This window comes from Ctenopharyngodon idella, chromosome 22, assembly GCF_019924925.1.
Source record: "Ctenopharyngodon idella isolate HZGC_01 chromosome 22, HZGC01, whole genome shotgun sequence".
NCBI classification, from domain to species: Eukaryota; Metazoa; Chordata; class Actinopteri; order Cypriniformes; family Xenocyprididae; genus Ctenopharyngodon; species Ctenopharyngodon idella.
Window position 1 is genome coordinate 18,787,948 of NC_067241.1, and position 13,696 is coordinate 18,801,643.

At 36.5% G+C, this 13,696-nt stretch overlaps 1 protein-coding gene across 2 annotated transcripts; it reads right to left on the minus strand.

Annotated features, from left to right (window-relative positions):
- Positions 1-268: 268 nt before the first annotated feature.
- On the minus strand, positions 269-13,204 carry ankrd33aa (ankyrin repeat domain 33Aa). 2 transcript variants are annotated; one of them, XM_051879682.1, is made up of 6 exons: positions 13,084-13,204; positions 9,970-10,230; positions 5,281-5,639; positions 5,042-5,171; positions 4,266-4,406; positions 269-2,387 (listed from the first exon to the last, which is right to left on the minus strand). In XM_051879682.1, exons 3-6 carry the CDS (start codon positions 5,557-5,559, stop codon positions 1,579-1,581), a joined length of 1,359 nt encoding a protein of 452 aa, XP_051735642.1. In that variant the 5' UTR covers positions 5,560-5,639; positions 9,970-10,230; positions 13,084-13,204; the 3' UTR covers positions 269-1,578. The 2 variants fall into 2 exon arrangements, with proteins under 2 accessions (XP_051735642.1, XP_051735643.1); XM_051879683.1 differs by having other exon boundaries at positions 9,970-10,203; positions 13,084-13,179.
- Between the last annotated feature and the right edge of the window lie 492 nt (positions 13,205-13,696).

Consider the following 13,696-nt stretch of genomic DNA (forward strand, 5'->3'; position numbering starts at 1 on the left):
AGAAAAAGTAAACATCTCAAAACATGTTCTAAAAATATTTCGCCCTGTCTGTTATTTTGGTTTACATGCCTTTACCTCACTTCACTCCAAGGCTAAGATCTCATCAGTTACGTAAGGATGGCACAATGAGTGGATTAATTTCCAAGTCCACTTGTCCTCATTTGTGTTTTGACCTTACTGCTCCAATTATAGCCTTGCCTTAAGCTCAGTGATTGGTTTAAAACCTCCAGTGATACCATGGAACTAAATTAGTGTACAATAAGATGTGTCACAAATAGGTGTTTAAACTTTATTGAATTAGACTTTTTTGTTTCATAAAATATTGTGTTTTCAATTGATATGCAACTAGAATATCACGACATATAGTCAGTCGAAAACAAACAGAAACAAATATTGGCTGGTGCAATGTACAGTACAAATTCCATCAGGATCATCATGCACAGACCAATAATAACAATAATAAATAAATGCAGGGTGTTGCATAGATTTTGCTTTTCATGGGGTCACTTTAGTGCTTGGTTTTATAAAGTACACAATAAGTGCTTTCCCTGAGACACAAGAAGATATAATAATGAACAAATCCATAAACATTCATTTCAAACAATTGCATAGAGGCGAATAGGAATGATAAATATTGTCGTTATGATAAAAGATTTAAACTATTAAAGTGCTGTCAAAGTGAACATAGTCAAACTGCTATGCTGAGACTTTTAAATATTGGAGTGCAATACAGACAAATGAAAATAACAGTAAAGAGACAAATACTCTACCGTTCAAAAGTTTGTGGTAAGATTTTTTTTCTGAAAGAAATTAATACTTTTATTCAGCAAGGACGCATTTAATTGATTTTAAAAAGTGACATTAAAGACATTTAAAATGTAACAAAATATTTCTATTTCAAATAAATGCTGTTCTTTTGAACTTTCTAGTTAGTTTTTTGTGGTTTCCACAAAAATATTAAGCTGCACAACTGTTTTCAACATTGATAATATTAAGAAATGTTTCTTGATCATCAAATCATCAGAATGATTTCTGAAGGATCATGTGACGCTGAAGACTGGAGTAATGATGCTGAAAATTCAGCTTTGCCATTTTAAAATATATTAACACAGAAAACAGTTATTTTAAAACTGTAATATTATTTCAGAATATTTCAGCTTTTTACTGTATATTGGTCTTGGTGAACAAAAGAGACGTCTTTTAAAAACATTAAAAGACTAAATCTTACCGACCCCAAACTTTTGAACAGTAGTTTAGCTTTAAAAGTCTTTTAAAATCATCCATTAAAATAAATAAAGATGCCATTGTAAACTCATCGAGTAGAATGGGCTTAGAAAAGAAGACCTGAATACATCAGAAAATGTTAAAAATGGATGTAAATATAGGCCTACTGGTTGTTGGAGAGGTATTAATCATATTGAGGTTATATGGATTCATCAAATGTCATTTAGACTGCATTTCATTTAAAACAGCTGTGAGAATAAAATCCATCCATAGAAGCATGATCCATTTCCCTTTTACCTCTTAGGAGCAGATATGAAAGATCTAGAGCATTGTGGCAATCTGTTGGCAGTTTACTCATTTTTTAACTTTTTTCTTGGATTCTTTATCCGCTTTCTCTTGTTCTGCTTTTTTCTTCTCTTTTTTCTTTTCCTCTTTAGCTTCCTTGTACTTCCATATCGGTGGCTCTAAGTAACCTTTGGTTCGCTTACTCTTCTTCTCCTTTTTGGGTGTTGGGTCTCCAGACTTGGTCACTTTGATTTGGGGGACGCAGCCGGCAGGGAACACGCTATTGCGGCGGGCCATGCTGCGCGGGACGAACTTACGGACGCCATTGGAGGCCATCGAGAGCACGCTGCCCCTCCGCTCCGAGTTGGAGCAGCACGAGGCCAGCGAGACAGAAGAGGCAGTGGTAGACGCGACAGAGAGGGAGCTGCTGCTGTGCCGTATCACGTGTTCCTCAAGCTTTTTCCCAGGGTGCAACTGCATCAGTTCAGGCACGGCCAGGCGTCTCTTTCCGATCTCCGGCGGGCTTGAGGGACACAGTGGACGGCATCCGGTGACCACCAAGGGACTGTGGATGCTTGTGGTCATACGCACCATATGGTCCATGATGCCATTGTCCTGGGGGTCATGTGGAAAACTAAAGGTGAACGTGGACTTCAGGCGATGGGCGACTTTCTGTCCTGTGCTTTTTGTGGCTGTGGCCTTGGCCACCAGCAGCTTCAGGTCTGGCCACTCTGGGACATATTTTTCACAGAACTGTTCAGCCTGAGGTCTGTTGTTCAGCCGTCTAAGCCTGTTTAAGGTGTCAAAGCGACCCGTCTTCAAAGCCCATTCTCGTATATCCTTCCCCCTTGTGGCGTCCACAACATATATGTCGGCCCCTAGCAAAAGAGAGACATACAGGAGATGTAAACCATGATGATATTAAAAATTTTCCCTCATTGCTTAGAAACTGAAATGCATTCTTTTAGCCAAATATCCAGAAGTATAACAAAATATTTTTTCAATGCTTTTATAAACACAAGCACATTCTCATGTACAATCCACATAAGTATATTTAGATTTTTTTGTGATTAGGTATTAATAAGAACATAGGATTTGTTTAAAATTTCATAGCATTTTTTTTTGTTTGTTTAGTCTAAGTGAAGTTATGAGTCTTTTAATGTTTGAAGGTAGTACAAGTTGACCTGAGTTTAATCTGTGGCTGTTGCTGTTCTGGTAAGAAATACAAAAATGTGTAAACATTGTATCCCAGCAAGCAATTTTGCATTTAAAAGTCGTCTAATATCCGTCCAAACACACCCCTGACGTCTAGGCTAAAACAAGGCAAAATTTGGCCTGTCAGTGAAAATTTAATAGACAAAATGAACACATTATAATCACTGTTGACTTTGTTTACATGATGGAATATCATAAATCTTTCAAGTTATTTTGGCAAAAACGACATATAACCAATTTCAAGGATATTTTGTCTAGAAGTGGGTTACTCAGCCAAAATATATCGGGTCTATAGTTAACCAAGGCAGTAAAATGATGGCTATTGCTTGCTGGGATTGGTTGTTGACTAGAAAAATATAAGCAGTTGATGTTACCCCACCGAGTGGCCACTTTGGGTATAGCATCAATATCTGGTCTTGATTAACTATCATTATTATTATTATTAAATCATTATTGTATTATTAATGATTTTAATTATCTGAACCAAACAGATTAATCATCCTAAGTGTGAAAGAAAAGACAACTTTCACATATCTCTGATCAAGCAGAGCAAAACATTTACAAGATTTTTGACATTTTTATTATCTTTTATTATCTTACATGATTGAATGATGTATAATAATTCAAAGCAGGCTAATCTAATTTATTATTATTATTAGCCTGTCCATTTTGGATTAAATAACCAGTATTTACCAATCAATTGTCCTTTTCATAACAAATGCAATAAAATGACCAACACACAGGCAATAACATTACTTATTATGAAGATTGTTGAATTCATTGTATTTAGATCAGTGAAAGACATTTCGACAATTGACTTTGTGCGCTGTAGGTGCAATAAGTGTACTGAATTGTAACTCGTCTAAATAATCACTGTTAAGTGCACACATGGCTAATCCATTACTCGCCGTCAGAGCTAATAATCCAAGGGATCAGAAAAGAAAATGTCCTCAGGTTTGTCTTTTAAACCTGCTAAGCTTATGTCATGTGTCACCAGATCACTGTGCTTCCAAAACTGTTTTATCTACTTCACCTTATACCTTACTACTCCGTGCACATCAATTTCCGTGAGCACAGGACACGTCTAACTATATATATATATATATATACTCTAACTATATAATATTCACTTATCCTTTTATGATGATAATATTATTTTTAATGCAAAAAAGAAGAAGAAGAAGAAAAAAAGAAAATTGCAAAACAGCAGCATTTGGTTTCAGACTTTTGTAACTTGCAACCTAGTACCGTTATGCAATATTTTTACGTGCGAATTTGTCATTCTCTTATGAAATATAGTATATCCAACTGTATATAAAGTATAGCATGTGTAAAAATGCCACTTGTTTGAAAAATGTCACTTGTGTTGCAACCATTACATATTGCTCTACTTTGAGGATGTTTTGGGATGACAGAAACATCATCCCAATATTATGCACCAATTCACGTCATCCAAACTGCCTAAAGGAAGCTGGTGGGAACTCAACCTATCTGACTTGGTCTGTCTGTAAACTAATTATTACAGTCCTAAAATAACGTACCAGCCATGAGCAGTGAGGCCACACAGTCATCGCTGCCCTGCATGACTGCCTTGAGGAGTGCGGTGAAGCCTCGGTTGTCCCGGAGCTCCATGTCCACCCCAGTGAAGAAATTTAGGATGTAGGTGAGGATGGTTACAAAACCTGCAATGTTTATAGATTCAATGAAATAAATTTAGTGTAGAAACAATTTACATTTTGAAATTGCTACTAAATTTCACAAATAAATAAAAAGGATCGGCAAGTAACACATTGAATATAATGTTCAATTTGACTGAAATAGTATTTTCTTGTAAAATATACTCCAATAATCTTTGTTTTATTATTAGGTCCTTCCCCAGCTAACAAAAATATGTTCTAAGATGTTTCTTCGTTAAGTTATAAAAGTCTCTGTACATTTAAAACATCCAGGTTTTTTTAATGTTTTAAAAACGTTTTTTCTTGCTATGCATTAAGAGAACATCCCATTTTATCATTTTGCAAACATTATGGGAACATTCAGAGAACGTTCAAAAGTAAAAATATAACATTCAAGATGAACGTCAAACTAAACGTTTTAGGAAAAACATTCCATGAAAGCTGTATAAATAATGTTTTTGTGCTGACGTTTTGAGAACATTATTTAAAGAACATTCTGTTAACGTTACTTTTTGTTCATGACTTTGAGAGAACCTTACCAGAACGTTAGCCAGTTCTTGTTAGCCAGTTCTGAGAACGTTTCTTGTTAGCTGGGTCGTGCTTCATATTTTTTCTGTTTAATGTGTTATTAAAGATCCTACCAGCCTGTGCAGCGATCATGAGTGCAGTGTTGCCATCATTATCCTGATGATTGATATCCAGAAATGGGCACTGGTTGAGTCCATACACAATATCCACAAAGCCTTTTGAGACGGCCAACATCAGACCGTTCTATCAGAGAACAAGAAGAGGATTTGTCAGAATATAAAATGATGTAAGCAATCAAATTTCTGTTATGTGGATGATGCTTTATGAGCAATAAGGTTATCTCACTCCCTACCCTGCCGTTTATGTCTAGTTCCATGACTTCGTCTCTTGAAACACCCCTCTCCAGAACTCTGCGGAGGGCTGCTGCATTGTTCTTGGCACAGGCTTGGTACAAGGTGTTGGCAGGGCCTCCACTGGCATCTTCCCGCTCATATTTAGGGAGCACGGAGTCATCTGACAGCACACTCCCAGAATCTGAATCATTCTCAGAAACTGACAACTCAGAGGCATCCTCATCTGGACCGGAGCCCAGATTTGGATCCTCCTGCACCGTGACTTTAACCTCAGCCATCTGGCCAGCACGAGCCAGGACTCACACGCTCCGCAGGCACTTCATCATCATCTGCGTCCTCGCTGCTCCCTCCCTGGAATCTGTGATGCAAAGATATAGATTAAGGTGAAGCTGAACCCTCACTTTGATTGTACAACAAAACATACTGACGTACATGTTTATTTCATTTATGACACTTACTTTACATAGCCATATGCCATAGTAGGAAATAAAAAGCAAAGTAAAAAACTGTCCTTTTTTTTTAACCTGCTATCTTAAAAATTCCTATCTATATTACCTAAATATTAAACATTTCTTATTTAGTTGTGGGAGCAAAAATCATTATCAAAATGAGTATTTTTTGTCACATTGTTCAGTAAAAATATCCTTAGAACAACTTAAATTTACTTGAGAACTAAGCAAAAAGATATTAATCCTTCTATTAGAGGATCTTAAATTAAGTTTATTCTTGTTGATTTTTTTTTCTATTTTCAAGCATACATTTAAATGTACACTATGCAGCTGTTTTTGTTCAAAATTAACAATTAAATATTGAGTAAATACATCATTAATCATTCTTACAAAATGTGTTTTTGTCTTACCTTGCTTCACTATTAAGCCTGTTATTATATGATGGGATGGGACCTGATGGGATATCGCAAGCCGTTTTAGCATATAAAACTAAGGTTTGACTATCCATATATGTTTTAGATAGGTACAATTGTATTTCGACGAGTCATAATTATAATTTTACTAGTCAGAATGATAATTAGAGATATCTGCAATTATAATTGCACTAGAAATTCCTATCTCTAAATACTTTATGACTACAGTCAAAACTAAGGGGCCGTTTACAAGACACCGTTTTCAAATAAAAACAGAATTTTTTTTATGCGTTTTGGCCGTTCATTTACACGACAACGGTGTTTTGTTTGGTTTTCTCCTGCTACTTTGACATGTGTATGGTGTGGGAGTGACATTAGTTGTCACATCAAGGTTGACATGGAGCACGCTAAATCTCGAACCTGTGGAGAATCACCCATTTAAAAAACGGCTGGCAAAGAACATGACAAGAGCTTGTGATAAAACGATTATCAACATTGGCTTGGCTTGAGAAATGAGGGATTTGAAATGTTGTAAGAGCATCGCGGAGATGGCGTTTCATTACTCAACAGGTGAGTAAGGCATTTTATTGAACAGATAAATTGCAATACTTTAATGAAGTTCATTGTAAAGCATTATCTATCTATTGTGAAGGGTCATATTCATCTGCACAGTAATGCAGAGTCGAAGCACAACCAAAACAATGTTGTTCCACAAAATGCATGCACTTTTGTTTTTTGTATTTAACCGCTAGAGGGCCAAAGTTACATAGTGTAGGCTACCTTTAGCAAAAATTAATGAGGTTTATGCTTAAAGGAGAAAAAAACGGTTTCCAATCTTAGGTATATCTTCCATTACAAAACCCTCTTAATGAAATTTGCAGAAAAAAATAATCCGGAAATGGTTTACACAAACGTTTTCTCCTGCACACTTTTTCTGTTTTTCATGCATGCGTACTTTTTCACAGGGTATAGTGTTGTGGATATATTTGGAGCTATTTGTGGCCTTTTAGGATTTAAAGTTAAAATGAAGAGCCTTGTTGTGAACATTGTTGTGATTGACAGACAGTAATCTGGACAACTTCACTCAACTGTGCTGTAACAGGCTCTGTGAAGAGCTTCACTATAGCTAAATCTGGGATGAGGCTATTTATTACAGGAGAACATAGTTACAGTTATTTATTTTGACTGAAGGAGGAACTTATGAAGCACAGTTTAAGCAACATGATGAATGTGACTGAGAAGGAACCTATGAACTTTTGTTCAGGCTTTCTGAAAATATTCAAAGGAATGTTGAAAACAAGGTCAGTAGGTGTACGCCCAACTAAACTGCAAAAGAAGGAACCATTTCACAAGTCAAGCATAACATACTGATATTCTGTGTCTGCGTCGTAAATAGTTTAGACAGAGCGTATTGTGCTAATAGCTCAGGAGAATAGAATCAGTTAGTCAGACTTGAAACTCATGAGTAATGTGTCTGCTTATGTGTCATACTTTTGACTATTCAAAATCACAATAGTTAAGACCATTTCAACTTCCCACTTTCAGACCTCCAGGAGTGAGCCATTTAGCACTTAACCTCAGGTTACTCATGTAAGTCTCTGATAAAAGCATCTTCTATGACTACTTTTTCTATAGAAGAGAAGCTACATGCAGCATTGCTAATTTAAAAGAAAATGTTGATGCTAAAGTTTGCCCATGCATGAAAAGCCCAATAGCTTGAATCTTTTTTAAAAAACATATTTGCTCTCACAGTGCTTTCCCAGCTATATTTAGCCATTGTTAATTGTAGCACAGCGGCCAGCGCAGACTGACATAGATGCACTGCGCGCGCACGTGTGTGTGTATGTGTGTGTGTGTGTGTGTGAGAGAGAGAGAGAGACAGAAGGGGGTAGCGAGGATGGGAAAACATTCCCTGTTAGTGGCACATAAACAGTCTGTCCTATGAGAACCACAAAACTGTCCACATGCTGGTTTAACTCTCACTGTCCCACAGTTAGCCCAATACCAGTCAATCTTTATACACATGGAGACTCTATGTTTTTAGGTTGTTTTATTTCTGTTAATTTTTTTGTTTCAATGATCGTGTGTATGTATTTTATACATATATTTCTGTCATGACAGTTCTCGGAGTGTTTGGCAGGGTAATGGATATGACATGGTAATGGTTATGCATGTTTGTTATTGCTGCTGCTGCAGTGTAGGGTTGCACGATTAATCGAAATTAAACCACACACGATTTGGCAAAGGCTGCAATATATTTTTTTTTTTTTATGTGCAGCTTTTTAGTGAAGCACAGCTCTGTGATCAGTAATAAACGGTGCTCCATCTGAAAGCCAGAGGGCGCTCTCGCGCAGAAACTCCAAATATGCCCCGCAGAAGTATTATTATCATATTATCGCTGTAGCTGAATAAACAGAAGATTGATTAAACATGACTAATAAACACACGACTATGACAATATATGAGTTCTTCAAGCCTTCTCGGGTATTTTCATGATAATAAAGTATATTTATACTTCAATGCTAATCAACATAGCCTTTATCACTGTATAGAATACTATGAAATAATTTGTTGTGTGCCTTATTCTGTGTAAGAAGCCACATCATCTGACACTCAGCTGATGTTATGAAGCGAGTTGGAGTAAAAACACGTTATTAAATGTTGTCTTTTGACGGACAAGAGGTTCAAAAATGCTTCTCATGTTTGGCGCGTGTTGCTTTTTCAAACGCGCGTTATAAGCGACTCAAGCTCACAGTGCTTTCAGATGGAGCAGCATTTACTACTGATCACAAAGCCATGCTTCATTGACAAGCTGCACATTAAAAATAATCGCAGCCTTTGTACAGGACTTGCTACTGCCAATATATACGCGACACGCTGCTCTGAGCAAGTAAGACATGCTGCTGCTGTACAATATAGCGTACATGAATTACCCATAGCAGATCTATACAGGTGGAGCTGGGGACGGTGGAGGGTTTCTGAAAGTAAATGCTGACCAAGTATTTGAAGGTTGAGCAGCGAGATCATTGGCTACTGACACAGCAGGAACCAATCAGCTGTGCCGTACTGAGAAGGATGTGATTGCAAGCAGATTGAGTTGAACACAAGAGAAGATATTTTAAAGAATGTTGGTAATCAAACGGTTGAACTTAGCCACTGATTTCATAGTAGGAAAAAAATACTATAGAAGTCAATGGCTATTGTCTGGTTACCAACATTCTTTAAAATATCTTTAAAATTTTTGGGTGAACTATCCCTTTAAGGTCCTTTAAGGACCTATCAGTCTGCTGCTCCATCTTCAGTTTCATGACAGAACTTTAATTTTAATTTTAACTTATTTTATTCTTATTAAGCATTATATTGTCCATCCCACAGCAGGACGAAATAAATGAACTTTGGGAAGTAGTTCCACATAAACATTGAATTGACAGTAGGTGGTAAAACTCTCTCTCTTCCTAATTTACAAGTTTAAGAATGTTTATTTACTCCCTGTTTGGGTCCAAGCAAACTTTTTAAGGATCCTCAAGAGATTACCCAATTATGAATTGATCGTGTGAGTGATTTCACAGGACTCAATAACAAAATAAAATGTAATGTTAACTGCTGATATATATATATATAGTCATGCAGTAATGTATGTTTTAGCATCATTTGGAGCAAAAGCACAAAAACAAATAATATGCTAGCAACTTGTTTTTATACACATTTGTCAGTTGTTCTTTTCTGTTGTTCCGCTGTATGTGCCCTTTCAGCAATTCTACTTGTTTCCCCAACCTTTCCAAAATCTATATGCACCATATCAATAAACAAATCCATTGTATCTCACCATTAAAAGTGCTCAGAAGAGGGTTTAATGTTGTCCACGTCTCTCTGGGTGATCAGATCATTGCTCCTGCTGTGTCTGTGTAGTCCTCCCAGTATGGATTCTTACTGTAGACTGTGTGATCCCGCTGGACAGAGCCGTGTCCCTGCCTGTCCCCTCCTCCCAGCCCTCCGAGTCTGCTTGGACACTTAGGCCTCCGATCACTGAGGAATCCCTCTAAATCTTGACACAGGTGCTCTGTTAAGACAGGCATGTCCACTCATCCTGATTACAAGAGATTTGTGGATTAACATTCAGAAATGGCAGCTGCCAGTGAGATTGTCGCTGCTTCATTTCTGTGGGTAAAGCTGATATTTTCGTGCTGCCTGACTGACTCAAAAAATAAATTAACAAATTATTTTTCAATTAACTTGTAATTATATTGCAAATTTAACTCAGACAATACAACCACTAAAGAATGTTACAATTATAAAACCATATAACAGTTACAGATCATGTGTGTGCTGGGAATTGCACATGAAGTGTATTATGAACTTCGCTGCAGTTATTAAAATAACAATAATAGTTTTTCTAGCGAGATGAATTGGATTGTTCCTTGCTTGTGCCTGCCATGTCTTCAAAACACCCATGCCCTGAAATAGCTGTGGATCAGAATATGGTAGAGTTTAGCCAATTAAAACATGCTTAAGCATATCAGACAAGCCCAGATAACACCTCGTGCCACACATCTTACAGCCAGGCGCTGCTCATCTGGTAGCAGTCACGTGAAAAATCAGAGGGACTGAATCTGAAACTCTTACCAACTGTGATTAATCTGTTTCAATAACGTAATTGTTTCTTGGCCGACCAGTGAAGACACCTGTTATTTAGACCTCATGAATCTTAACTAATGAAATGAAAATCTAGGCTAATCATTTTTATAAATGTCATGACATCTGTATTAGTATCTGTATCAATTATGACGTCAGGTGCGTCACTTTAGTCCGAGCAAGAAGGTGATATTACTACAAAACAAGGTTTTGTAAATTAAATAGTTATAGACCTATTGTCTATTGTAATTGTACAATACTATGGTATTTTGTACATGCAACTTAGTTTTATTGTAAATAAGAAAAAATAATTTCATTTATTTCAACAAAATTACCTTAAACTCTGATATTAAAGAAAGTTAAAAGAGTTAAAGGGTTAGTTCACCCAAAAATGAATGTAAAATAATGTCATTAATTACTCACCCTCATGTCGTTCCACACCCGTAAGACCTTCGTTCATCTTCAGAACACAAATTAAGATATTTTTTATGAAATCCGATGGCTCAGCAAGTTAATTTACACTTTCAGTGCCCAGAAACGTACTAAAAACATATTTAAATCAGTTCATGTGAGTACAGTGGTTCTACCTTAATGTTAAAAAGTGAAGAGAATACTTTTTGTGCACCAAAAAAAATACAAAATAACGACTTTTCAACAATAGTGATGGGTGATTTCAAAACGCTGCTTCATGAAGCTTTGAAGCTTTACGAATCTTTTGTTTCGAATCAGTTATTCGGATTGCGTGCCAAACTGCTGAAATCACGTGACTTTGACGCTCCGAACTGCTGATTCAAAACAAAAGATTCAAAGCAGTGTTTTGAAATCGTCCATCAGTAGATTTTGTTGAAAAGTCGTTATTTTGTGTTTTTTTTTTTTTTTGCCGCACAAAAAGTATTCTCGTCGCTTTATAATATTAAGGTTGAACCACTGTTTTAAATATGTCTTTAGTAGCTTTCTGGGCACTGAAAGCGTAAATTAACTTGCTGGCAATAGAGGCCTCACTGGATTTCATCAAAAACATCTCAGTTTGTGTTCTGAAGATGAATGAAGGTCTTACGGGTGTGGAACGACATGAGGGTGAGTAATAAATGACAGAATTTTCATTTTTGGGTGAAATAACCCTTTAACCACTTGTAATTACAACTTTGCGGTGGCGTTCTTGTGCATTCAGATCATAAATACGATCTTCCCGACATGACCTGAATGCACATTTGTAATTCATTTTCTATTAGTGCACATGTTTTGAGGAACTTCCAAAATCCCCCTAAATTATGATTCACTTAGAACAATGGGTCTCATTCACATACATTTTTGTGCATAAAATCTGCATACAAATATTTTGCACAGAAAAAACGTATTAATTACGATCACACTAGAATGTATTCTCAATTTTAGATACCAACTGAACCAACTGAAAAATAACATTTTAACAAACACAAAAATAACATCACATCCCACACTCTTAAAAGTAAAGTTTCCGCAGTGATGCCATAGAAGAACCATTTTTGGACCATTTTGAACAGTTTTTAAAAGAACCATAATTAGTATGAAGAACATTTTAAATATTTAAAGAACTGGTTCTGTGGATGTTAAAGGTTCTTAATGGAATCACAGTTGCCAATAAAGAACCTTTATTTTTAAGAGTGCGGTGACCTTCTAAATTCACCGTGAATCTGGTTTTGTCTTAGAACCTTTTCTGCCCACGTAAATATGCAAAATGTACGAAATGATTAGTGAATGCGGCCCAAAGAGCTTTGTGTTCCCTTCTCTGAAAGTTCATCATATTGAAAAAGCAGAAACTCCTAAAACAAAGCTAGGCACTTATGCATGACATCATGGCATTGGGAACAACCACAGCAGACTCAGTACAAGTATTTCAAATTCAATTAAGTTTATCCAGCAAAATGAGCTGACACGTTTGTTGGTTAGCCGCAAAATAAATTTTGGCCCATTTCATCAGGGCCTTGGAATGAAATATCTGAACAAAACAAACATGAGTGACTGGTGTATTCCAGATGGAAAAAATTACATTTTTGTCAAATCCATAGTTTCTCTATTTATAGTAGTCTGGTTACAACTGATCATCGAACAGTAATTTCAGATATCTCTAGTCAGAATTCAGTCTGATAAAGATGGGAGTCCAAAATCAGACAAATAAAAAACACAGATCTTAACCTCAATTCTCTGCATATGCAAAATCTCATTCTAAAAAGAATGTTAGCCTTTATAATTGTCTTTAAATGCATATAACCCTGACTATAAAATCTGTGTGAAGTGTTTGTTCAGTGCAAAGCAAATCCAGCCAAACCTTGCGGTAGTTCAGAGCCGGATCAGGTCAGGTTGGCTGATGAGTTGGATTCGGAGAGCAGGAGGAGAGGTGATGTGCGGCCACAGTTATTTTCTCAGACTGTTGACCTGAAGCACAAGAGTTATTGCAGTGCAAAGACTCAGGAAATGAGATGGAGAAAGAGGAAGCTCAGCTGGCCTTAGAGAGCATTCAAGTGGGGGGACTCTTTCCACAAGAGGAGAAAGAGATTTAATGGAAAATAAAACTGATATGTGTTGGTTAAAATGTGTCTGTTAATATAAATACCACACAGATTATATATTGTAGTGTTTACTGTTTTACGTGAGCACTTTTGAGTGGCTATTGCTCATTGTACCAGCAGAGGGCAGCAAACTGCACCACTACTGCATCTGTTACTGTTGGGTGTTGTTATGTAGTGTTTTCAGGGTACTCCATGTACCATCACAAAATCTAGCACATTTCATCTGCTTACTTTTGATACGCTTAATTAAAATGTACTTTTGTGTAACACATTTTATTGACAAAAATTATAATGAAAAACCGAATCAGAGTGATTTCTGAAGGATCACGTGACAATAAAGGCTGTAAAATTCAGATTGCCGTCATGAACAAG